Genomic DNA, 23,560 nt, shown 5'->3' with positions numbered 1-23,560 from the left:
AGTGTCCTCTTATCAGCTATGCATGGACATGTTATCATTTAACCTTCATGAAAGTGCCAGCATAATTTTAAAATATTAGGCTGTACTTCTAGAAGAAAACAATTCCATAAACTCCCCATTCCAGCACATAATTCATGGGCTGAATGGCAAACCTTAGCATATTTGAAAGAGTAAGACTTGTAGATAACAAGTAGGTGGGTACACATGTAGAAAGAACATCTCCAGAGGATTCTCTCCTACCCAGCAACACAAATCTCTTATGGAAGTTTGCATAGCTCACTGTTACCTTGCTCTTCCACTAAGTCACCATACTTATTTTCCAATTACACTTAGGATTTCAAATTCAGTAAATATTTGCTTTACTTATTTACTTATTTTACTTATATAAAAGCCAGATGACCTAGAAACAAGGGACTTCTTAATACATATATATTTAGGGCATACCATATACCTATCCCAGATTGTACTGGTTTGGCTTGGATAGAGTTAATTTTTTCCACAGTAGCTGGTATCAGGCTGTGTTTTGGATTTGTGCTAAAAACAGTGTTGATAAAACAGGCATGTTTTAGTAACTGCTGAGCAGTGCTTACAGAGTCAAGACCTTCTCTTCTCACACCACCACACCAGTGAGTGGGCTGGGGTGCATGAGAAGTTGTGAGGGGACACAGCCCAGACAGCTGACCCCAACTGATCCACAAGATACTCCACACCATATAGTGCCATGCTCAGCATATAAAGCTGGGGGAAAAAGAAGGAAATAGGAGACATTTAGGTTGATGATTGTCTTTCTAAGTCACTGTTACTTGTGATGAAGTCCTGCTCTACCAAAAATGGCTGAACACCTGCCTACCCAGGGCAAGTGATGAAAGAATTCCTTGTTATGCTTTTCTTGCATGTACAGCTTTTGCTTTATCTATTATACCAACTTCATATCAACCCATGAGTTTACTCACTTTTACCCTTCTGATTATCTCCTCTATCCCAGCAGGCACAAAGGAGTGAGGGACTATATGGGCTTTAGTTGCCATCTGGCATGAAAATCATGACAGTTATATACTGTATTTGAAACAACAAAAAAACACGACAACACTGAATATAGATTCATAATAAAACAAGTTTCTGTTTTATGTCTACAATATCCAAATTCAAAATGCTCTTAAAACAAAACAACCATAAAAAAGAAAAGTGTTGAGAGTATTATGAAGAAATTACACACTTAGTGCTTCACATCAGTCAAAGCATTCTCTAGATGTTAAATTCTAAAGAAGGCCTGGAGACTTCCATGAAAAAAAAAAAAAGCCCTCACTGAGAAAGACACTCAGAACCAATATATAAATCCCATGTCACAATACTACATTTAGGTATCCACACTTTACATTAAAAATGTGGAGAATAGGTAGCAGTCTCTGGATGGAGGTACAAGCAACCTGCATTTATGCAGGACTAGATTAAACAAAAAAATACTCAATTTTTTATTTTAGAGTAAAGAAAAATAATAGCAAATAAATAATAGTTCTCATCTATATATATTATACACTGAAAAATACAATTCTTAAATAATCTAATTTGTACAGAAGAACTGCAGACATTTCAATAAGAAAGCTGACTCATTGTGCTCTGGAGTTTTAATAGGCAACATTTCACAATGTGTTTATGTACTGGCATAAAAGAAGGACTACTTTCTGGTACCAACTTTGGGGGTTTTGCCTCCTAGTTCTGTCAGGGTTAAAAGATACCTAAGGTCTGTATGCTGTTAATATATAAAGATATTGCTCCTGACAGCTCACAAAGAGGCTTGCTACATTCCCACTCAGAGCAATCTCTGCACTTTCTCCACTTTCCATGCTCCTCCATCAATGTGTTGCATTGAAGTTTATACTCCACCTATGGAGTAAGAGCAGTCAGAATTGCATTTTAATGTGTTACTCCTTGAACAGTCAGAGGAGTCAGTGTTGAGCAGCACAAACACTATTCTCTTCAGGTGCCAAGTATCTAAAAATACATGCAAAAAGCACCAATAAATTAAAGAAAAGCATTCAACTTGCACTTATGTAATAGAAAACCGAACTACAAAGCAACAATGGGCATCAGGTAAATGTATTCAATACAATTTGCAGGCATAATTGAAAGCATTGCTGCCTAATCAAACATCTAAAAGCAAAGCCTGCTCAAACAAAATGTCTATAGACTCATTAGTTGGCAGCCATTCCATTACAATCACACGTAATGTCAGTAGTGCCTTGAACCCATGCCAATGACAACAGCATAAATTTTGCATCTCATTTCTGTGGTCATAAAATTAATGACCAGTTTAAAAATACTTCTTTACAAAAGTTATTGCCTAAAGAAATGACATGAATGTGTCCCTGTTATGCAGCCACAAGTATAATTATGGAGTTGATGCTCATTAATATAGTTTCTTGTTTCCCCAGAATAACATGATTTATCTGGAAGCTGGGGAAAAAATAGATTAATTAAAGGTAGATATTTAACAGTCACAATAACAAAAACTTGTACATGAACTGACCCTATTCTCCAGTTTCTGCAACTTAAACTGATCTCCTACATGTTTGATAGCAGAATCAATATTTTATGATGTCTGTAAAAAAAGAAAACCCCATACAATGTCATTCCTTATTAAATGCTACCTTTTCCATTACAGCTTATTTATTGATTCAGGAAATAATGCATACCAAAGGGTAAGTTTGCCACATTAGGAACGGGGCATAAACCAAACTCTCTTCATTGTAACAAAATGCTGTACTTCAGTTCCAACCCCTTGTTCTGAATACTTCAAACAAATTTAGTCAGTATAAGCTCAATCTAATAAATAGGATCATATCACATTTGAAGAATCCAGCTTTAAAAAAATCCAGACTTTATTCCCCCAAGAATTCATTTTCTTCTGCAACACTGAAATTATACTAATGAATTCCTAAGCATTAAAGATACTGCTTCCAAAACTTACTCTAAAAAAGAGCTAGCAAGATGTTTCAGCCAATGCCTCTGAAAGAGGCTTGCTAGCTCACATCCTCAGTAAACACTTTCAATTTATTTCTAAAAATGTCTAGACAGAATGATGCATTAAAACTGCTCAAGTATAAGAGAAATAAAACAACTCAGGAAAATATAAAGACACGTAGGTCAAACCACCCTGCTTCTTGCCATTTCAGAAGGTCCCAAGTCACAGCAGGTTGAAATCAGTTCCTCCTGTCCAATCTCTGCTGCAGTATGAACAAAGGACTGGATGAAGCCATCAAGCAGACCAAGCAAGGTTCTCACTACACAGTTTTTCATAAGAAAAAGTTGAAATAGCTGCTTTCAAGCTGGCAGGGATGTACTTTAACCCCCTTGATAGGGGCATCCTGTATTTTTAAGATGCTACTGACCCAATCCACCAGTCACCCAGCATGACTGGATTCTTCTGACAATCAATTTTTCAATGCATGCTTTGCCATGCAGTCTGCTGCAACACACTCATTCCTGAAGGGCCTTCTAGGGTCCCCTATTAACATGATGATTTTTAATGGCTTGTTTTTTAAAGGTCAAGTAGAAACTCTTTAGCAGCTACTTCTTAAAACTATACTGGACCAACATTAAGTTTGCAAGCAAGTATGCTTCAAGCAAGAAAAGCAACTGCAAATTTTGCTTGCTTATGATGCATATCAGGACAAAACCATTTTGTGCTGCACTGGTGGATGTATCTTGTGTTACTGGAAATTGCATTTGGCGTGGAGACTTCATAGATAACAGCTGTGTGTAGCTGAAAGGAACCACACAGTGACTTGCTTAAGTGAAACCTCCCAGAGTTTTGGGATAGAGTGGTACTTGGCACACTTTTAATTCATTTGATAGTCTCTCCAGAAATACATCATGATGATCCTCAAAGAACTGGGTTACAATTAAGCCATATCTTTCCCATTTATGGTTAAATATTAATGATTTATTTATTATCTTGAGTGAAAAGTTCAAAATATAGAACTCGTGTGTGCATGTGGCTCTGGTGACCACAAGATACTGACACCCTTTCTCAAGTCCAAAGAGATTTCTATTTGCTGCCATTTCCTGAAAAAGAGTGTACAGATGGGGAAGAAAAATAAAAATGAAATAAGACCTCTGTACAAAAACAGAAGAGAAAAAAACTACAAAACACAAATCCTTTGCATAGAGTGCTACTCTAACAGCTTGACTATCTCCAGGATGCAGAGCAGAGGTCACAGGCTCCAGACACACTCTGCTCTGCCAAGAGCCAGAAGCATCTGAGTCATCTAAAGGTTTCCTTCAGGTGCTCCCAGTAATTACAGACAGAATAACACCAATGCTCTAGACACACAGATTTACCCTCTATTATGTTACAGGGAAATAAAAACAAAAGTGGACCATCACCAGTTTTTATCAGAGTGAAAAATATTAGTTAGAAAATGTCTTGTCATACTTTTTCTGCATAATTTAGTGCTGCAGATCAGAAATGAGGTGCAACGAGTGCTTTAGGGGGAACTGGTTCTGCAAATTCCCATGGTATGACTTGATTCTAGCTAGTACTTTTGGTGTCTCACTTTCAACATTGAGCCAAAATATTTTGTGAAAAGTGATTAAAAATATATATTTTACTAAAATGAATGCATAGAACAGATGGCAAGTGAACTTCAAACACAAATACAGTTTCTAGTGCTTAGGGTGCTTTTGCCAACTTTAGTGCTATATTTAGCATAAACTGAAAACAAGGTTCTTTTAACTAAACATTTTGGCAGTTGCAGTATTGATTCAATTAATCTCAAAATAGAGAAATGCCAAAAACTGTATTAAGTCAGAATCTCTGACAAAGTTCAGACTTTTATACCCTTAGTGGAATATTAGCCTTATAAAAAATGAATCCAATTTGTATGCAAATTAACTTTGTTTTCAAGTTTCTTCCCAATTCTAAGATTTAGAACAGGTTGCTGAGTGTGACTACAGCTTTTTAGTTTTGCTTTAACTGCTTATATAAACAGTCAAATATTTCATATTAAAGGAAAAAAGCACAGCAGTGTCCAAGAAAAAAAACATTTCTACAGCATTCTTCAATTCAAGAATAAAATAGATACAATAAATGTCTAACAACCTTAAAAAATAAAATTTGATGAAAGATCAGTGGGTTGGGTATAAATGTAATTGTACATTTTTGGTCATAAGAACAACATGGACTTTCTTTATCCATAAATTAACAACACAACTGTAAGAGCATTACATCAGGTAACACATCACACATGAGAATTAAGTATTTTCCCATACAATTAATTTTGTGTCTTTCACTTACACATGTACCCACTTCTAAAAAGCTTCATTTTTTCAGTCTATATAGGCACAAAAGATGCTTTTGTCAGCATCTGACCTGACAGACAACATTAGAAGGCTTCTTTCTAGGAGGATTCAAGAAAGCCCTCAAATTCATCAATCTGGCTGCAAAGAAATATATATGCACTTTCTGAGAGAGATGCACATGGGTGATTATAAGAGCCTGGTTCTACTTGCACACATGCTCTTCATTATTTTTTTTATTATTATTCTTTCAATCCTCCTTGCTTTATCCTTATGGATAGGCAGGATTCTGTATGCTATTGGCCAAAGCCCATAAAACAAGAGTTTATAAATAACTTAGTCAAACCAGCTAGGCATGATGTGTAAAGTCAGAGGGACTTCAGAAACATTCAGTGATGAAACAGAATGGAGTGGAAAGTATGTCCACAACACATCCTTGTGGAACAACTCACAAGCTGCTGTTTGAGAGAGCAGAGTCAAGTATCATTATGTCCTACAGGAAATACATGAATTTTGAAAATGTTAGTCCACTTCTTTCAGTCTCCAAAAATACTTCTGGATGCCTCTGAAAGGATGACAGGTCACAATTCACAAGATTCTTGAAAACAGCTGAAGTACTATAACTACTATACCATAACATACCATGACACTATATACCATTCTTCACCTTTCCTTTCAGCTAGAACAGATTATTGTATTTACATTTAAAAAATGGAGGGACTGCTACCACAAAACCAAGAACAGTAAATAAGGAGTTTAAATGCACATAGTAGTTTCTATTCTTCCTAGCTTGTTTCAGTGCAGTTTCCAAATTTCTGCTCCTATCACTCCTTTCTTCCTAAAAGACATTATCCTTTTTTACCTTATATGTTGAGTTATTTCCTCTTTCTCTGGAGGAGGTGGAACTGACCATTACTGCCTTCTGAGTTTTCAATACTTTCCAAATTTTCCATTTTTCAAATGTCTAGGTGTGCACAGAGGTATGAAAATGGGCACAAGAGTTGACCTCCCTCAGCTGCTGCCAGTGCTTTGTTACACTAGCAGCTGGCCAAGAATCTGACTGCTTATCTCCATGTGACTCCTTTGTTCTACACCTACAAAAGTCACACCTAATTTGTACAATCCTAAAGTAAGAATGACAGAACCAAATAAAGTTTAGCACACACTTCTTGAACTCTGGACATTACACCAAAACTCATACCACTGAATCACATTCCCTTAAATAACTTTCAAGCAAGTACAGGTTCCTATTTCTCATAATTTTTTTATATTCCTGCATGCAGCAAATGCACATTAATTTAGAGAAATGTCTTGCTGTTTGCAGAAAACAATGGTATAAGTTTAATTTTATTGAAAAATACTGAAAACTAAGGTGTCAGTGTTCACAAGCCTCAGTATTTATACATAGTTCTATGACCTGAACCAGAGATACATCATGATAATTTTCTAAAAGGCAATATATCATTCTTAAGAATCAAATGTACTCTAATAAAAAGAGTAAGACTGAATATAATTTTCACAGAAATCACAGTAAGTTATGCAGTAACAATTACAGACTATACAAATCAAATCATCCATTTTGCTAGAGATAATGAAATCTCATTTTTGTTAATAATTTGTTGAACTGGAAAAGAAATACTAAATCAAATTACCAATGAAGAAAGTAAATAGACTAGAATTTTCTTGACCTTCAAATTACACAAAACAGTAAATGCAAACTCTGCTTTTTGTAGGCAACTCTCATGCTTATTACAGAGTCAGAGCCTCAGGAAGTTATTAAATCTTCAAAAACATGCTCTCCCAAAGATAGGTTTGCAATGAAACAACCACCCTGCCTAATTTCATGCTAGCAATTTTCTTAATAAAATAACATTTTATTTTCCCACACTCAGTTCTGTTGGACTGTGAGAAGAGGAGAAAAACTACATTTTATCTTCTGTAGCAGAGCTGAGGTGCAATATAAAAGAATAGCAAATTATTGTAATACAATTTTTAAACAATCAGCTGGAGTTTACAGAATCTTGGCAATCTTTGGGAAGCTTCAAGTTGCACTGTCCCTTTCAGCTGAACTGTTATGGCTGCAAAACTTGATTTAAACAGGCATAAGAAATGTATGAACTTGTTGTGCCTTGTTACAACATTACTTGCCTAATATGACTTACATATTTTCACTTTCTCAGGAGGCAGGCTGCAGCCTACACATTTGAACCTCCCTGTCCAGAAACAGACAGTACTTCAAGCACTGCACAAAGTGAAGCTCTGCACAGGCTTTTTTGACCTCGCACTGTGACCCTCATACCAGCATCCACAGGCTATAGGTCATGACCTCAAGAATTAGCATCATGGAAATAAGAGCCCTTCCAGGTTTAGTTACAGAACAGAACACTGTAGCAACAAACCCCTCAGTCTTCTCTAAACTGAACTCTGCAGCTTTGTTTAAACTCCACTAGAAGACAATAGATAACCCACACTTCAGTTTTCATTACTTGCACACTAAATCATCTCCTCTCCAGCTAAAGGTCTGAGCTCCCGCTGCACTGTGAAAACATTCATTCAGCGTGGATCGAAAACCAATATCATACTGCCACGAGATGATCCTATTAAAAGGTTAAAGAAACATCACTATGGAATTGAAGACTTTTGAAATGTTAAGAAAAAAAGGCTGAAATAAGTAATCCTTCTAAAATGTTATCTCCTAAGCAGGCTACTTTGCATACACTTCCTCTGGAAGAAAAAAAAAAAAAAAGGAAATCACATGGTCTTCCGCAAGGCTGCGCTCTCGCTAATAAAGCTCCATTCCTACTAAATTTACAATAAACAAGCTCCACAACGAGCTCCAATATGGATTAAATCCGGAGCTGCATTTCCAGACCGACCTTTCCAGCAGCGAGCGCTCCGCGCCGCCCGCAGCGGCCCCGCCGGCGGGGCGCGGGCCGGGCTGCAGTTCCCCGCGGCCGCAGCAGGGGGCGCCCGGGCCCTCGGCAGCGCGGCGGGAGCGGCGGGAGCGGCGGGGCAGGGAAGGGGCACCGCACTCACCTTTCTCCGGGAATTCCCGAGGATAACTGCGGAAAAAGAAGAAGAAACATCATGAAGCAACGCGCACCTGCAAAACCACGGCACGAGGACGTGGCACAGAACAACAACCGGTTTTCAACGCGTTTTGTGGTCGAAACTCAGAGCTGCAAGTTTTCCTTGAAAATTCTCAAGTTTAACTTTGGCTTGTTCACTCAGTTTTTCTTTTGCCTTTGCAGCTGATAGAATCCCCAGTCACTGCAAGGAAGACTTGAACAAAACCAAATCCAGACTGAGCAGCCTTTTCTAGGAATATACATCTGCTCAGATATCTTAAAGCATAAAAATACACAAAAGCATCTTTTAGTAAATATTAACAAATTTCAATACTTTTGTTGCACAAGTAAAATCATTAAATATATTTTGAAATAAACTGGTAGTTCAATAGGAAACAAAAGAAAAAACACAAAAATAGTGGGTATAGCTACAATAATTTTACAGAAATCCAAATGAAAATGTATTAATAATTAACCAGAAAGATAAAAGTTAAAGCATTCTAAATAAGAATTCCTTTTAAAATAAGGAGATCTCAAGTTATCTAATGCCTAGAAAACCAAAAAAAATTTATCATTCCACAGGGAAAACATATTTTATGTACTGTTTCTTCAGAGCTAAATCTTGGTATTTCAGAAAGTAAAATAATCACAGAATGCAGCCTGATGATACAGACAAATTATCATGACAGAGTTATGTAGAATGGCATTCAAGAAGCATTCATGGGCTATGAACTAACTGGTGAATAAAATGCAGCTGCCAAGACCATCTTTATGAACAATAAGCAGTAGCAAGGGTTAGTCAGTAAGGAGATGCTGGCAAGAAACGAGCAGAAGGGAAAGGAATGGCCTAGAGATAAGAGACTGAGAAATGCAAACAGAGATAAAAGGCCAGCTCTCAGAAATCCAGTGTAGCAAGTGGCAGTAATAGACACAGCCCAACATGTGGGATGTTAAAATCAAAGAAGACTACAATGTGCATGTATTTTGTAGCCTGCATGAAAAGCAAAACACTGTTAACAGTGAATAATATTACAGGAAATGAGGAAGGCATTAGAAATTAAAATAAGATGTGAAACCATGGGGTCACATAAATGAATAGCAAAAGATTCAGTGCCAATATGCTCATAAATGCAGGCTCCCTCCCTTTGATATTTCATCATCCAAAAAAGCATCACTCAGTCAAGAAAAAAGTCACTATCACTGTATGTACAGTCACAGTTAACTCAGTAACCCAGAATGGAAACACAGGAAAGAATAAATAAATAAATAAATAAATTCTACTTTCTTAAAGAGAATATGAGGGAGAGCTAGCTACCTAAGCATTTACAGCCTGAATGAAAGGAACATAAAACTTCAAATACAAGATTTTAGGACACATCTCATGTCTCCCTCCAGTTAGCACACTCACCAGATGATTGTGCTGTCCTTGAAAGTATAAACAAGTTGCCACAGGGGCAGAAGCATAGCATCAATGGAATGCTTAGGAGATATCACACAGGAGGAAAACAACAATGTGAAAAGAACAGCAAATACTAGGCTATATCCTAATTGATAAGAGTTATAAGTGAAGACATCTGTCAAAGAAAATTCTGCAGTGCAAATGCAAGCGTTGCTCAATCTCTTTAGCTGAATTGCTGACTGAAATTAATCTCAAATCATCCCTGATATTAAAACAAAAACACCCACACCCCTCTGCTGTCTGTCAGAGCAGTTTGATTCAACAAACTTATGACTTAGACATATTTTTTAATTGTTAATAAGGTTAATGTCTATTAAAAGATCGCAAAAAAACTTTGTTATCAATAAGTGACTTTATGACATATTAAAGCTATGAAGTTCACTTACCTTGCTTTAATATCCTTCATCTTCTTAAGAAGAACTTCCCTTCCTTCTTTTGCTTTCTTGGATAGATTTTCTCCTTTTAGTGTTTGGGAAACAAATGTTTCAATATCTAAATAAAAAAGAAAGATAAATACACCTCAAAAAAAATAAAAGAAAAAGACATAATACTGCTGTGATGAGTTTGTCCTGATACGACTGTGAAAAAAAACTAAGAAAATTATTTTCAGCCCTACTCACAGCATACTTAACAGACATTTTAGATTCTAAATGGGATACATTTGTTCTCCATCTACTTATGCTTAGCACAGCAAATCCTATGGTGACATTTGATTCTTGCTCACTTAATTATGCTACGTAAGTCCTAATAAATTGCAGTCCTATAACAATTACTTTCCATCACCTAAAGTAAAAGACAAAGCTAAAACATGGAAATAGCCTTTATGCATATATTACTGCCATGTTATTTCAGAAGTTCAGGCTCCAAAGATGGTTGTGTTATTTATAATTTCAGCAGTAACACTTACACAGATACTAATATAACTCACTTACTGGTTACAGTATTTTCAAGTGTTCCCACAATGCCTCTGAAATCACTGATTGACTAAAGACTCATATCCAAAGCAATCCTGAAAACAATTAGGTAGACACAATAACCATTTCAAAGGAATCAAGCTCAACAGCGTACTTTAAATTAAGCACACTTGAACTTGTAAAATCACAAACTAAGGCTCTAGCTTGCACTGTAAGTTAATTTTTATTCAGATGATACTTTTACATAGTCATGTAGAAACACAGCACTCCGTAAAAGTTACCACCATTCTTTTAATATAGGAAATATGCATTCCATAGAATAAAAAATACAGTGTATTGAAACTGTGGGAGTGTAACTCTCGCAGGAGTATGTTTTCCTGATTAACAAAACAATGCTAAAAAACAACACTAAAAGTTTCTTATAGTTACTAACCAACATACAATTACCCCAAAAACAGAAAAGGAGAAATACAACCAAAAAATCCTGTTTGTTAACATGAATGTCTCACCTGTATGGGTAACAATTGCTCAAGCATTTGCAGGTAACAGAAAATGTTCTTACAGTGCCTGCCCACCTCACAGACACACACACAGACACCTTGGCTCCCTCTGCACAGATACAAATGCATATGGATAGTACGATTTTAAACCTCTAACTTTTCCAGATGAGACATTCCATTTTAATACAGAAACATAAATAAGAGCCAATTAACTACACAACTGGCTATGTGCAAAAGTTTACATATTTACTGCAGATTTCCTAAATTAAAAACATAATTGCCTGCTTTTTTCTTTATAAAACAAAAATATATCACCCTTTGTATTGCAGACTGCAAGAACTTTTAAGAACACTAGCACAGCTACTATAAAAATGTTCTTCTTTACAAACAATTCACTAGTTTATTATTTAGATGTTTAGCTTATTGTCCTCACCAAGTGTGGCAAAAATACTCTTTTTTTACAGTATTGTAGAGTTCTGAAGAATGGTATTAATCCTCCTCTCTCCATAAGACAGAGAATCTTCCCCATTACATTTTCCAAAGCAATCTTGAATGGGGGAGACCTTCACTCAGTTCTGTGGCATTCCTTCTTTAAAAGGACAGAAGGAAAGGCACTTAACATGTATTAATGAATCCTCCAGACATACCCCCAACAGCCTCTATGCTGTACACCAAGAATGTCTACAAGGATTTTTTCCAAACCCATGGAAAAAGTACACAACTTCATAAATTCCAATAACTGGAATTGCCAATCAAGCTGGCAGATGAGAACCCACAGAACCCGATGACATTGACCAACTACAAAACTAAGGTCAAAAAAAAACCAGATACTTTTACTATTCAGAGAAAATCTCAAAACAGATCAAAACAAATGAACAGTTTTTCTCTCAATGAAACCTAACAGGATTTTCGAGTACAAAACAAGCTTTCATTTGGAGAGGGTTAAATATTTATTTTCCCATACTTTTATATATTTATTTTTCCACACTTTTATGCATTTATTTTAAAAATTAGATAACAGCTTCGAAGTTCTACCTAGGCACCAATATGCAAAACTTCAGAGGAATTAGTCATGTTTATAAATCAGGAGGAATACTTGCAAAGTAACCTTTGAACAGTAATTAATCACAAAACTTGAATTCAGAAGTCTTCATTTAAACTCAGTGGGATTCTTTACTTCTTGGAAAAGCTCTACCCAGGTGAGAATTCTGCCATCTCAGATTCTGACTGTCAAAGCTTTATTCAAACATAAACATTGAAATAACACAATAAAGGAGTATGTGGGGAAGAGAAACCAAGCTGATTATTATAAAAAAAGAATTACCACTTCTGGCTTAAAATACACTGTGGATACATTTGAGGACTAACTATATTGCTGACAGATTTTGTTGTTTTCCAGAAAACCCTGGACTTCAAAAGTAGAAATAGAGAATTTTCAGCCATGGAAGAAGGGCTGCCAAGGGCAGAAGTAGATGCTCCGTTTACTCTCAGTATAAGGAGAGTTGGAGGAGAGAGGCAGAAAGAGAGCAAGCATATACAGGTCTGTCATTTCTAAATAGCAGCAGTTACAGAAGACATCCCTGAGATGGATTCCCTCTCACATGCCTATGTGAAACAAGTTCTCTGAGCTTAGGTGCACCCACAGTCAGGGGTGCACTGTTTCCATCATGGAACACCATTACTTCCACATATCCAGAGATACCATATGGCTTGATTCATCACAACCCCAAAATATGAAGACAGAGATGACATAAACATGATGCTAGAGAAGCAGTTTACTTGAAAATTACATTTTACTGTATCATAGAATTTTCTTATCTACTCACAATTACACAGTATGTTTTGTATCTTGTTCCAATCTACTGTTGTAAATCCATGCAGGATGTACCAGATGCACAAGATGGGTAACATCCTAAGCTTCTCTGGACAAGAAGCCAGTCATCTAAGTTATGATCATCACTTCCTGTACTTTCATATTGTGGAGGAATATGGACTGCCTTAACATAAGGAAATGTTCCTGTAATTTCTCTGACCTTTCACAAAGTGATTAACGTAGGAATTAGAACAAAACTTGGGACTTCACTATGGCAGATCCAAGTTTCATACAGCAAACTTCAAAGAGAAGTAGCAAAATTTACCCATTTCTCACCACTATTCTAGTCACTTACTTGCTCTCCTCTCTCCAGGATGATACACTACTTGGTCTCTCCTGTATAAGTTTAATGCTACTCAGAAAATAAAACTACTACTCACAAGCACTTCAGTGTAGAGCTGTTCCATTCTTCAGCAGAAGCCAATCCATCAAAACATTTTAAAATGAATAAAAGATAAATTCCAAAAGGAAACCTCTTTGAACAGATTTCTGGTCTAAAAGCACTTTAACTAATCGGTTAGCCCAAAGCAAAAAATAAATAAATTACATATTCCCACAAATTTTTCCTAATGAACTGAGCAGCTATTTAGTATCACACATTGAAGACATTTAGCTGTTCCCACTGAAAACAAAAAAAATAGAAAAAAAAATTTAAAATCACTAAAACAAATAAAATCAAAACAAAGAAAAATACACAGTGGGAACCTCCTTAACACCTCTTTTCTTAAGCTTGTGTGTTAGACTGCTTAATAGCTTAAATACTCATACTTGTTGCTCTGTCTCTTAAAGCTCACCATGTTAAATTTGTTTGCACCATACTCCAGAGAAATTATTTGCCTGCAGGAATGAACAAAAGCTCCAAAACTGAAAGATCCAATTGATTCCTCAAACTCTTCTGCCAATACAGGTTACAAAGTGACCAAAAAGGAGTCACACCTCAGTCTACTTCACAGCTCTGTCCACTTCAACCAGCTCATACAGCTCAAAACTTATGTGCTAGTTCATATAAAAGTCAAAAGCTCAAAGCCATTTTAATTTCATTTTCATTAACAGTTTTTTTTTTTAAAAAGAAAAGCTAAGATTTGTTTTGCATTTCATTGTTAAAGCAGTTTATGGTTCTCTTTACTTCAATGATTATAAACAGACAATACTGCAAGATTTTAATTATTTTGAAGTCTTTGGAGCTATTTTCTTTAATGAAGGCTGAAACCACACATATGGAATTTTTTAAGAACATTGTAAATTTCTAGCCCAAAGCAAGTGTTGTGTTAAACACAACATTACAAATCATAGGACATTTGTTGTTTACAGGATTTAATATTGTAAATGTAAGTCACACTTAATAAACAAATATACTTAGGATGGAACTACCTCATTTTTTCGTCATGGTGGGCCAAGCAGATTCCCACAGAGGCACTCAAAGACTATGCTGGGTCTTTCTTTCCCCCCTCCTCCAGCAGATACCCAAAATGCTACCCAATCACATTATCTAGAAGCTAGTCACTCCATCATGGGCACATCAGGTGATGAGTTGACACTGTTGAAATGACAAGAATGAGAAAGTGCAATGCACATGTCAGGGCCATGGGCAGGCTGGTTTGGAGGCTGGACACACATCCACCTGTGACAGGGACACTCACAGGGGATAACCTGGCAGTCGTACTGATCAAGAAGGCAACAGCAGCTCAGCAGAGCAATTCCTGCAGCCTTTTCTCTCCTCCACCTCAAGGATGAGAGCCAGCAGCCGGCTGCCAGCCAGAGAATTTGGGATGGCAGGCCAGAGAACTTTGGGAGATAGCTGCAAGCTAGGCACATTTATAACACATATGCCATCCAAAGGTGACCAATATTAAACAGACTGCCATGTATCTTTCAGCTTGGCATCAGAAAGCAATTAATTAATTTGATTTCCAAGTTTTCATGCAGTTCATTAAGAGGGAGCAAGCATGAAGTCAAACTACCAAGCAATATCTGTCACTGCCTGTTCTCTTAAATAAAGGAATATTTCAGGATTTTGCTTTTGCTCTCACCCTGACTTCACAACTATGTTTTAAAGTCTCTCTCTAGAGTTTGCTAAATTGCCTTTTAAACATATATACTTAATCAGAAACAGAACACACAATGTAAAATAAAAGTGACTGAACTGCAAGATGTCTAAAAATACCACATTTATCCAGCCTAACAAGAAAGTGAGCATTACTTTTAGTGCAAAGTCCTGGAAAGGACTGGCTTTAAAAACTGCTGTACCTTAAATCCCCAGAAGCAATTTCATGTTGCTGTGTTGACACATACAAAGTAAGTATCATGAGAAATGTTGACGCTCAACAGTTTTATTAGTGATTTTAAAAGCAGAAGTATACACAAACTGCTAAGACTCCTCAAGTTAAGTAAATTGATAAGGCATGTCTTTTAAAAGATTAAAAAATAAAAATTTTAATCAATAACTATATATATATATAGTTATATATCTATCTCTATTCTCATTGGATGAGTAGTTGAGCATCCTCTCTCTCCATTAAAGAGGTGAGAAAGATGAAGCTGTAACATATTAAGCATATAATGAAAAAAAACCACACCAGTACAAATCATGATCAAGTTACAAAGTGATTCCAAATGAACTATAATAAAAAATGTTAAGGATTAACCTAAAGATTTACACTGTATGCCACATTATGCTGTGTCTATTGTGGTTTGTTGACATATGATTATGAAAGAAACGTAAACCCAGTCAGATGAGAAAGATAGACTCCATGTTAATTGAAAAAGACAAACTAAGTGAATAATGAGTATATAAAAAATAGCCTATGCCATTTTTATCACCCATATATGACACTTATTCCCAAATTTATGGCAGAGACAATTGAACTATGTTTCAAATCACTGGAGGTTATTTCTTACCAGGAATCCCTCTGTGCATTTTTTTCACCTCACTGTTCCTAATCTTATTCCCTTACTACTGAAACACATACACACTACCAAAGCTGTAAATATATGTCTACTTAAAAGATGTCTACAATAATCACCCTGGTTTATCTTGTACAGATGGATTCTTCAGCAAGAACTGGCATTTGTTAAAGCCTTAGAAACATGGAAAGAATACTTTTTTAAAAGAGTAAAGTTTGAAACAACAGTGTGCTTTTAGATTTGAACCAGTCAATAAAGAAGAGCCACACTGTACCCAGAAGGCTTTTTCTATGACAGTCATGTAAGGAGCAAGTCCAGGAACAGCTGACATGGAAAATGAAAATGGACAGTTTGTTTTTGGGGATTTGGGTAAATATAACCAGTGTAGTCCAAAAATAAAAGGTAAGCACCTCATGCACTGGATCCAACAGCTTGCAGAAAAGGACAAGGCAAGAAAACTACAAGACATCTCCAAGATGCAACTAAACAAGCAGGTAAACAGTACTAATTTGAAGTAAAAAAATAGGAGGATTCACACAGAAAAAAAAAAGTGATTTGGACAATATAACTAAGCATTTAAACAAACCTAAACATATCTGGGTAGAAATTATCTTTAGGGCAAGAGCATTGGTTTCTATTCAGGTTTGGGGTTTTGCTTAATAGAACAAGGAAAACGGTATTAGAATGGGATATAAGGTTCCATATAAACTAAAGAAAATGCTACACTATTTCCACAGCAAAAGTATTTGTAACCTTTAAAACATGAATACAGAAGATTCAAGCAACAAACACTACCAAGTGTGAGAGGAAATTGAACAAAAGACAAAGCAATAGCATCCATACTACAGTCAGAGGTGTTATGAACAGGGAAGGAAATATAAATGATGCATGTATCTAATGATCATGACACCATCAAAAGCTGTGGAAAAATAAAGAAGCCTTACCTCCAACTAAATCTTCATTACTGAAAAAATCTCAAGAATTTTTTTTACAGTCAAGATGACTGAAGCAACCAGTCTGGTTTACATTACAGAAGAAATAATATGTCTTTGGGGAGGAAGCAGCCTTCAAACTCCTTCTTAGCTATGAACAAGCCAAAACTTAGTAAGGAAAAATAGATGTGAGCAGGCCTCCAACAATCTATGTAACAATAGAGGGGACAAATTACACTTTGCCAAACAGCCACAAAAATATCACAAACACAACAGAGAATGTCTTTTCAAAAGAAGAAAAGGCAGAGCAGGGCTGGGCTTCCTTCACTAAATTCCACTGTCTCAAGCATCACCTCTAAGTGCAGGGACATGGGAGGGAATGAAGACATACACTACCACACACCTCCAAGGTGTAAAGAAGGAGATAAGAGAGCAACAAACTTACTTTCTCATCCTACCAAGAGTTCAACTCATGACCAGAGGACCCTGTTTCTGTCTCCAGTGTTTCCCTCCTACCACTTGAACAAGTCAGAGAAGAGAGGATGGGATTGTGCAATCCCAATAATCCTCTGCAACAAGTCTATTGCCACACTGACCTTTCCCCTTCAACTTTACAGAAACAGCTTCCTCCTGTTTCCTACTAATGCAGTTAGCCCTGAGCTCAAGCTGTGCTTCTGCCTGGAACATTTCAGCGCCACTGATATGCAACTATAATGACCTTGCCAGCATGTGTGAGAGAATTTGTTTTTGTGTTCAAGATATAATATTGCTTGGGTTCAAAGTAAAGCACTCACAAGTCGGAAAATTTCCCGTGCAACTTTAATTCATCCCCTGGTGTGTTTATTCCCATTATCGCCATGTTTAACTACAGGAGCACTTAGTATGTTTTCCAGTAGGACCCCTACTTGTTCAGCATGGTGGGTGGACATACTCCAACCATCAATCAAGGGCAAGCAGGGATAAGGAAATCCATATGATCGCTCCTTCACTTGTTGCAGAAGTTGAAAATCACAGGCCAAAAGGCTTATGAACACCATGACTAAAATGCAGTGCTTGTCGCTACCCATTAGTGGCATGCTCTCAACTGCACCTGATATGAAGAAGTGCCTGGCACTTGTAATGGCCACTAAACATAGACATCCAACTAATATTATTATCTAGAGAAACCAGCACAGGATGGAGGCAGGTGAATTTGAATTCCAATTCTGCTCCACCATTGATTATTTTTTGCGACCCCAATCACATCTTGTTTATTACACTAATTTTACCGATGGGGAAACAATGTTCCCTCATCTCAAAGAGGTGCAGGATCAATAACTGTGAGCCATTAAAATACATTAAGAAGCACCCTCGAAGAAGAGCATGAAGAAATTAATAACTATCTACTAACTGTGTTGTTTGTATTGTGTAACAGTTTCTTGATGAATAGTAAAGACATTACAGAGCTCCATTACTATACATCTTCACTACAGGAATAGTTTGAGCAAAGAAAGAAGATGCCTATATAAAAGATTGTGAGATCCTACACATATCAGTTAAAGAACTGCTCATACAGCCTGGATTATTCTCATTTCTAACTTTCATGCACTTCACTAATAACCTTAAAAGAGGGAGCTTAACACAAACAGTAAAAAGTAATGCTGTATTTTATTTTTCAACAATAAGCAGGTTACTTCATTTTAACATTGTATAACCATACTGAAAGTAACAAAAGTTGCAAACTATTAGTTACTAGTAGTAATAAAGAAACAAGTATTTGAAGATCATTGGTAAATCATTCCATTGCCTTCTTAACTTCCATTCTATAGACAGAACAAAAGGAAAGCAGAAAAATCTAAAGTTGCACATACTGTACAAACAGTAGGTACCTGTATATAACTTAGGCTGTTGTTCATAGCAACCCAAAGTACATATACACAATGCTCTTGAGGAAACATAGGAGTTCTTGGTTTCACTAAAAAATACAAAATTTTGTGTCTCTTTCCATGGCAGACTGGATAAAGACAGGGAGAAGGAAGAAAGGACAAGATGTGTAAATGAGGTACCATGACTGAGAAAGAAATCACAACCTCAAATGATCCCACCTGCATTGCACCCTTTCCCCTCAAAAAAAAATTTAAAGCACATAAAACATTGAAGAGTTTCAGGATGAGCTTCGCTCAGTGAAACTAGCGCCAAAACAAACATATATGCTCCATATCTGAACATGAGTTCCAGAATTCAGTATTGCCACCGAAAATATCAAGATTTAGAAAGGCTCTCAAAGGGTACTATTTATTTTTTCTAAATTATTATTAATGTATTCCAACATACAAAATCACGAGAAGTTTTCCTTTTTTCTTCTGGTGGCCTTCCATGCAAATTTTAACTACAGATGGTATGACATGCAAGTAACATAGAAACTGCAGTTAGAAAACACTTCAGACTGTTGGCAGAAGATGAGATGTGGTGAGAGCAATATGTTTCAAGCATTAGCTCTTACAATCCAAGTGTTAAAAAAAGGAATAATCTGTGAAGGTGATGAGCTGCACTAGACTCTAGCAGGTGCTTGGCCTCAGAAGGAAGATTGCCATGCAAATTTGAAAAGTTAGAGCTACACAAGTTCCTGTGGCAGAAACAGAAGTTCTCAAAAGAATCCCATGAAATTAAAATGGTTTCAGGATAGCAAACTTTCCGATAAAGAGAGCAGAAAAGCCAGCCTTTAGGTATACAATTTATTTTCATTAACAACAACCCAAAAAATTACACACGAGTTCTTGAAGGTAAAGGATAGCCACCCATATCGGGAATTCCGTACTAACGGAGAGAAATCATCCCGTTCCTACGCTCCTTCGCATCCCGACAGCGTGCTCAGCCAAGGTCAGAGGCGCGTGACCGATATGACAACTCCCCAACTATTCAGCAACCCTTTCTCCCGCTCCTCAGCTGTCTACCGGGGAAGTTCATTACTTTTTTCGCTGATGCCAGCACACCCCGAGGGCAGAGGCTTTCCCCGGGCGGCTCGGGGGGTCGCACGCCCTGCACGGGTGCCCGTGGGAGCCCCGGAACGGGGACGTGCCGCTCCCGGGCGCGTTCGGGGCTGCGGGCGCCCAGCCGGGACGGGCCCGGCCCGCTCCCTCCTCCCTGCGGGCAGCGACCGGAGCGCTGCGGCTCCCACGGACGGGCACCGGGGAAGGAAGTAGCCGGGGAGGAGGAACTGGGGGGATGGGAGGCAGGGAGGGAGAGAACCCCCGAACCCGCGCACTGGAAGCGCTCGCCCAGCGCCCGCCGAGGAGCGCTCCGCCGCGGCCGCCGATCCAGGGGCTGCTGACCCCGCACGCCCCGGCTACCCCAGCCCATCGCACCCCCCACCGGCCCGCCCCCCTCCGTCTCCCCTGCGCCCGCCCCCCGGGAAGGAAGCCCTCCCTCCTGCCCTCACCTGCCAAGAGGCTGCAGACATCCTCGGGGACGCGGGGAGCGTCGGGCATGGTGCGGGCGGCGGGGGCGACAGGGGACACCCTGCGGGCGGGGCTCGACGGCTCGGAGCGCTCCGGTCCCGGCCCGGCGGGGAGCAAGAGGAGGCCACGCCCCCCGATCGCACGGCGCGAACGGGAGCTGTGGGGGCGGGGCTTATCACCTCCGGGGCGTGGTTTCCCGCCACGAAGGCGGAGCTTCTGTGTGATGGGGCGGGGTTTGGCGGCACTGGGCGGGGCTTCCCGCCGGCTCGTTCTCAGCGCTGCGCATGCTCTAAATCCCCTCTCCCCCCTTGTTTATAGCCCGCCGTGAGGGCGCTGCCTCCCACGTGACCGCTGCCGGCGGCCATCCCGCGTGAGGGCAGCGCGCGGGCCCGCCCCCGCGCCAGAACCAAACGTGGCGCTCGCCGCGCGCTCCCTCAGCGCCTTCCGCCCCGAAGGGCAGGGAAAGTTGGCTATTGGATAAGAGTGCCCGAGGCCTCTCTCTGATTGATCCATTTATTGGCCCGCCCACTAAGCCAGGGGTTGGCGTCCCCTCATCCTCCCACTGGGGCGGGGAGGGCTGTGTGGGGTGGTTCTTCAGGAATTTAATTTCTTCCTGACATCGTTCTTTTAAAGCGCGCAGCTTGGTCCTCTCGACTTGCTGTCGTTACCAGTGACAAGGTTTAGGATGGCAGACTAGAGCCCAACCAGTGTCCCAGTGGTTAAAATCCATCATGGAACTTGAGGAAATCATTGTAGCAGTGAGCACAGGCGTGTGGGCAGCCGCTAAAAGAGACGCTGTTGCAAAGCAGCACAGCTGGGCTGCTAGAAGGGCCAACTTTGCTGGAGTGTTGCTTGTGGGGCAGCTTTTGTATGTTTTTCCCACAAATTCCTAGTTGTATGTATTTGGGTCACATTGGTGATGTAATGTATTTAGTGTAGAAATAGTCAAAGTAAACTCTTAGCATGTGTTTCTGTGGCCTGGATGGTTTTGGCTGTATCTATGTTATTGCTGCAGGAAGTGTTTGTGTTAGAGCTGTGGTTATGTTAGCACATCTGTATATCATACAGCGTAGGAAAAACACCAAGTAAAAGAAGTTCCATTTTTGAAATTTCAGCTTTATACCAGTATAATTATATTAACACTTGTGGCACAGCTGACAGTATGGCTGTATCAGTCAGGTATTAAACAGTTTCCTACTTCTGCTTGGTGTAGCTGCGCCTGCTGAAGTCTGCGGTGTAGATGTGGCGTTAGATTATATTGTTCTCCTGACCTCTCACATCTCTTCTAATCACATGGAGCAACTAATTTCAAATACATCTGTGTTTTCAAAGCATTGCAGCTTTATTACCTGACTTTATGGCCAGCCTGGCTGAAACTCAAGCAGTGAACTAACTGACCTGTATAATGTTGTGTAATGGTTTTATGTTGGTTATCTAATTTCAATTCGACTATAATAAACATGCACAGGCATCTGGGTGCATATGTGTATAAATAGATCATGCCTTTTTATTTGTATAAATACCTACTACTCATCTGGTACAAGAATATGTTTGATTAATTTTTCTGTAGTTGGCAAGGAAGGCTCTTCGGGCTTATGTTAAATTACACATTTCAGATGTGCAGTCTTGGGAAGCTGCCATAAGGAATAGGAAAATGGCTTGTAGTCTAATTTGCTTGCCCTTTTTCAGGTTAATCATAATCCTACTTTCTTGTGTTGATTTTATGGCACTATCCATTTCTGTTCCAGAAATGTGTCACTTGAACTTTGTTGTAGTCTTTGTTTTGAGATCACTCGCCTGATAATTTATTCCATATGTTTACCATTTGTGTAAACTTTTCCTGTGTTTCAGAACATAAGATGGGAAGAAATAACTTACCTTTATTATTTCCCGTCCCCCATACTCCAGTCACTCTGGCTTTTTCTATTTTCTTTTTTTTTTTTTTTAAGACCTCCTTGTTGCAGTGAAGACCAGCCTGTCACACAGTCATCAAGATTTGTGACCCAGGCCTATTTTAAGCCTTGTTAAGTTCCAGATTTACTCATAGTTCCCTAATTTTTAAATCTACCACTAATAGGAAGCATAATTCAAAACAGACTCCTTCCTGAAACAAGTCTGGCTTCAGTGCTGCTTCAGCCTGGTTTCTGAGGATTCCACAGCTTGTGCCTCATGGAAACCAGACACACCACTTTGCCTAATCAGGCCCATAGATCGGGGGTTCTTGATGTGTGGGAAGCAACACAATGGGGAACACACTGAAGTTTATTGTCCTTCTGTGTGAGGAGAGCTATGAAAACAGGGAGTTCAGGAGGAGCAGCCTACCTGGATCTGCAGAGAACCCACAGCAATGCAGCTGTGGGAAGAATAAACCTTCCCATCCAGGAGCATCACTACTGCCTCGCCTCTCTGAAGAAATGTGACAAATCTGGTTTACTGGGAAATGTAGCATTTTTCCATGGCTTCTGCAGCCATGCTTTTAAAATTTAGATTCTAGGCAATGAATGAAACAGGACCTGTGTGCAGCTGCTGCTTGTTCTGTACATATCCTTTAATAGAAAATTAATTGGATTACAGTGCATGCTCCCTGCACTGATCCCTGCACTATTTCACACAGGCAGCAACAGCCTCGTTGGGGATACTCTGTGGTCTCATCTGTTGGCCCTGTTGGCTGTCTGTCTTCTTTTGCTGGACTCCAAACAAAACAGCTAGTCAATAGTCAGAATATTTATATTTTTTAATTATTTAATTACATTGAACAGTAGTTGGCAAAGATTTCTGGTATGTACATGGAGCTGTTAAATGTAAGGAGCACTGACTTTCTTTACAGAATTGCTTTCTTTATATGCATAAAAGCCGTGTTTAAAAAAAAATCAGGAAATTATCTTATTGAATGACAGTGCTCTAAACATGGCACCCCTGTGTGCCTCTTGACTGTGTTGCTGCACTGAAGAAAAGCAGAGATGCCTCTAACAGTGGAAAAGCAGATTCAATCCCTTTTTCCTCTGGCAAAGCATCATTAATGTTTTCTTAGAATTTGCTGCTACTATTCAAGTTTAAATTATTTCTTCACAGGCAGAGATGCATTCAGGACATCAACAAGTGTTGCTTTGAGATTATGATTACGCATTAACTTTGAAGCATAAAGAAGTGTTAATACTTCATGTAGCAACTCATG

The 23,560-nt window shown here is 38.7% G+C and overlaps 1 protein-coding gene across 3 annotated transcripts in view; it reads right to left on the bottom strand.

Moving 5' to 3' along the window:
• Positions 1 to 20,534, bottom strand: part of SKAP2 (src kinase associated phosphoprotein 2) — a 116,468-nt gene extending 95,934 nt beyond the window's left edge. The window contains exons 1-3 of one of the 3 annotated variants that reach the window (XM_079302352.1): positions 20,367 to 20,534; positions 10,212 to 10,317; positions 8,335 to 8,360 (exon numbers count right to left, since the gene is read on the bottom strand). In XM_079302352.1, coding sequence (XP_079158478.1) covers positions 8,335 to 8,360; positions 10,212 to 10,317; positions 20,367 to 20,415 — 181 coding nt within the window. In that variant the 5' untranslated portion in view covers positions 20,416 to 20,534. The remainder of the gene's footprint in view (positions 1 to 8,334; positions 8,361 to 10,211; positions 10,318 to 20,366) is intronic. The other 2 variants (XM_079302351.1, XM_079302353.1) reach the window with 2 other exon arrangements.
• Between the last annotated feature and the right edge of the window lie 3,026 nt (positions 20,535 to 23,560).

Source organism: Erithacus rubecula, assembly GCF_903797595.1.
Source record: "Erithacus rubecula genome assembly, chromosome: 3".
In the NCBI taxonomy this organism is placed as follows: Eukaryota; Metazoa; Chordata; class Aves; order Passeriformes; family Muscicapidae; genus Erithacus; species Erithacus rubecula.
This window is presented reverse-complemented; position numbering and strand designations above follow the sequence as displayed.